The 4,263-nt window shown below is 38.8% G+C and overlaps 1 protein-coding gene across 1 annotated transcript in view; it reads right to left on the bottom strand.

Annotated features, from left to right (window-relative positions):
• Positions 1–1,650: 1,650 nt before the first annotated feature.
• Positions 1,651–4,263, bottom strand: part of LOC107587725 (prostate stem cell antigen-like) — a 6,123-nt gene continuing 3,510 nt past the window's right edge. The window contains exon 3 of the mRNA XM_016275606.1: positions 1,651–2,045. Coding sequence (XP_016131092.1) covers positions 1,846–2,045 — 200 coding nt within the window. The 3' untranslated portion in view covers positions 1,651–1,845. The remainder of the gene's footprint in view (positions 2,046–4,263) is intronic.

Here is a 4,263-nt window from a genome sequence, read left to right as displayed (position 1 = left end):
CAGATCTGGCCCATATGACCTATCCCATTGCCAGAACTGAGCCATATGTGCCATAGTTGGCCCAGATGAGGCCCGGAAGTGTATGCTATCTGGGTAGACTATAAAAAAGATGGACGACGCGTCTCCACCTCCTTCCAGAAAAGTAAAGCCAAAACATTCTCAGTATGGCTGCTGTCATCTTGTGAAAATTATGTCATTTGGAGTCAGAGTCTGTGCAGTAGTGATCATGAGGTGGAGCCATGGTATCAAAGTCCCGCCCAAACTCCCGCAGACCCAATCGTAAGCTCACAGTGATGACACACCACACCCCGCTATAGCAACTAGTAATTTGATTGTTTAGTTTGTCTCAGGTCTCATTATATTACATGGAGAGGGCGGGGTTTATGACCTATACTGCAGCCAGTCACCTGGGGGCGATCGAGACACTTTGGTTTCACTTTTCAGGACTCGTGCGGCACGCTTGGTCTTGATGCTAGAAATGTTTCAAAATCCACAAATGCACACAGCCATTCACAAATGAATGCAAGGCAAAGTTGTGTTTGTGACATAAAAAATATATTTGTGAATATGTTTTTTATTTGCAAATCTCATTTGATTAATTTGTGAATTTAATTAATGTTTGTGAAACTCTAATTGTCAATATGTTTAATTTTTGTTAATATAAAAAATTACATTGTGGAATGTGGATCATAATATATTTATTTAAAATGATGCAACAATTCTATCTCCAAACTCCTCTGACGGTAGAACTTCTAATAGGCTAAGCCCTAAATTTGGAAATAAAAGCAAGTTTCATATCTGCCAGTGTTTTGGATCCTGCTTGGCACAGGCTCTGTTGCTTTCCCCTTCTTGATTGCAGATTTTATGGAGTTTGAAGTTTATTTGTTTTGACATTTGGTAATTCCTTCGTGGTTAAGGAGGAAGATTGTTGTTTAAAACCACCATTGTTAACGCTAGCCGAAGATTTGTGTTAGCGACGAACTAACTGAGCACCCACTCACTCAATAACCAGACCTTCTTTTCAGTGTTTACGGACATGACGCAAGTCTGGAATTAACTGAGAAATCCGACCCAGCAGGTTAAAAAAAAAAGAATCAGAAAAAAATCGAATGATTCGATATAAGACAACATTTGAGTGTAGGCTACTCGTTCAATAATGGAATTTTGCTTACATTTTTAAACAAAAATATTTTGCAGTATGTCTTATATGAATATTCAAAATGAAGACAAGAAGTATTTCAACACTTTCTTGGTTGTCAAAAGTTAATGTGCTAAAACAAACCTGTGGTTTCTCTGCTAGGACACTGTGTGAACTTGAGTGGAATTGACTTAATACACATCAGTTTGAGGCCAGTTGGTTAAAGGAAATTACAAAAATGTCTAAGAAAATATCCAAGTCAGCATATTTTTTTTCTTCGGAATTAGTTTGTTAATGCAACAACATTTTACATTTGGGCCTCAATATATTTAATTCTTGAGCACACATACTCATACATATGTAAAGGGCATCAACTGCTTATTTATGGCAAAGCAAAATTCTTCAAAATGAAGCAAAGGGTTCAAATGAATTTTATTGGCCATAAAAAAGTCCCTATGAGGCTTACAAAATAAATAAATAAACAAAATAAAATAAATTCACTGTATGATGGTGATTTAATGATTTAAAAATGGTCCAAAGATAACTTTAAACTGAAGATCAGATGTGATACGTGAAGGTTTCGTTTATCCACACATAATACTCCAGGGTCTGACCACATCTTTTACAGTTATATTTTCAAGTTCCCTCCTGTATGTATGTCTTGCATCGGAAGCGTAGCTGCCGTGATTTTGAAGTCAAGTTCAAAGTTATTTCGTCCACAGTATCAACCTTTGAAACAACAGATTAAACGCCAATGAGCAAATAGGCAGCAGTGTGGTTGTCCGCCAGCGGGTGGCGCTGTTGCACAGATCAGAGTCGCAGCAGTGGATGTTGACTCCCGGCAGCTCCTCTGTGTGGCAGTGTCGGGCTGTTGCGCAGCCACTAGTCAGCATGACTCCCAGTGCAACTGTGGCAACACAAACAAAACAGTATTTTTGAGAAACCACATGCTGGGTTACATAGAATCAACTTCAGAAGGATTTCATCTGAGGGCACAATTCTAATGCATGTCGCAATAGAAATATTGAATTAGTTCTAAAACCTGGAGGAGAAAAAGCATTTCTGAGCCATCGGTTCATGGGTTAAGATTTTTTTTTAGAAAAAATAATCTCTATGAGTCCATATAATGCAAGTGGAAAGACCACTGATTTACAGATTTGTATTTGCATTTTTCACCTCATCTTCACTATCATTCCTCACACCACTACATACTGTACACTGGGACCCACAAAAATGGAAACCTGGCTTTCATATAGTATATCTTGCTCACTTTTTGAGAGACACATTAGCATGTTATGATTCATCTCACACAAGAAGTGACGTCCTCTGTGCTTCCATGTCACTTCTCACATGAGATTCACAGCACAATTGCATCACAACATGCTGATATTTACACCACATGAACCGGAGTATGACAGTTGGCCGGAATCAATGGTTTACAGGGATGGGTTTTTGATTCTAAAAATCTATGTTTGTGTTCATCTGAATCAAGTAAGTCTGTTTATTTTAGCATTTTTAGATCTTCTAGTAACTCCTGCCAAGTGGAGAATTCCACTATGGGACTGTTTACATAGAAACAGATCTACCCACAGGAATTATGGCAGTAACACATAACCAACCATAAGTTGGTCCACCTACAGTTCAGCCCCACTGGCAAAAGGATAATTGAGACAACTTCATAGCCTGAATAACACATATTTTTGTATCGAGCAATCAGTAAAATTGCTACAACAAAAATACAAGCACACTCTACAGTGCTCCATAGGTGTCCATTGAAAGTACACCCAAGGTAAGCACAGTTTTGTTTGTTTTTACCACAGAGGGAGAAATCAACAACATGTCACAAATACTGTAATAGAGTCTAACTTATTTTGAACCCATAATACACCTTCAACTAAAGGGAGAAGATCTGGCCATACACTACAGTAAAACAAGCGGCATGAACAGAACACTTGCTCAGGGTTGAGTCATGTGACAGGTCTGTGATGCATGCTGAGCCGTGGAGGCAGGCAGAGCTGGCTCGACTTGTGAAAATGGATAACTCTGAAGGATTACGGCTTTCATCTGAATCGATGATCCAACAGAGAGAGAAAGAGAAATCCATGATCGTCTAAATGCTCTTATCAGCCTTTTCAATTCAACTCTGTCTGCCTGTCAACTATCTGGAGGACTGTCTGTTTGAGAGTGGCTGTGTTCTGTCATTTGGGTCATAAATGTGGTCCGGTTTTCAGGTTACAAAGAACTCCACTTATGCGGTGATATCAGGAAAAGATGTGCTGAAAACCTTAAGCATAATAATTTACAGACAATCTATGAACTTTCAAAACACTGCTTCATGAAGCTTTGGAATATTTACGAATCGTTTGTTTCGAATCAGTGGTTCAGAGCTTGTATCAAACCCATGAGTAACGTGATTTCATCAAATGAGGCTTCATCACATCATACTGTTTCGAACCTTGGTTTTCAAAGATTTTGAAATTCCAAGAGTTTGCCACTACATGACGTTAATCTATGAATCTACGAATGTTGGGTCACTTAATAATAGTTCATTTTTAATTCATTTAAAGGGAACATAACACACAGTTTCTGCCAATCCCATGTTAATCTTGAGAACCTAAAGAGTAGTACTGTATCCTTCATATCTCCGAAGTCTTTAGTTTTATCAGATTTATAAAAGACAGATAAAGCATTATGCTTCTCTCCGAAAAGTTGAGCTCCTGGAGGCGTGCCGTGGGCAAATCTACAGTCAAGAGCATGTGCAGCTGTTGCGTAGTGATCGTCTGTAAACTGTGAGATTGACATAACACAGGAACAAAAACTTTATTGACTTTAATTTTATTTAATATTTATTTATTTGATTATAAAACACTCGTCATCGAAATGCCAGGAATAAACAGACACACTTGCACAACTCCGTTGCTGCCCCGGAGAAACAAACTGCATCCACTGTTCCATTAACGCTGGGTTATTTAGGAAGCTGGACAAGGCTATTTTTCCCTCACAACCAAAAACGCACTTCTTTGGTGACATTGTTGATTTTGTGGTCTAAAAACTGAGCAAGTCCTGTGCATCGCTGCCGATGACTTCTGTAACCTGAATGAAGGGTGTTGATGGGCCGCTCTGGG

The sequence above is a fragment of the Sinocyclocheilus grahami genome, unplaced genomic scaffold (assembly GCF_001515645.1).
Source record: "Sinocyclocheilus grahami isolate Dianchi unplaced genomic scaffold, SAMN03320097.WGS_v1.1 scaffold95.1, whole genome shotgun sequence".
In the NCBI taxonomy this organism is placed as follows: Eukaryota; Metazoa; Chordata; class Actinopteri; order Cypriniformes; family Cyprinidae; genus Sinocyclocheilus; species Sinocyclocheilus grahami.
The sequence above is the reverse complement of the archived record's forward strand: the minus strand, read 5'-3'. Positions and strand labels throughout refer to the sequence as shown.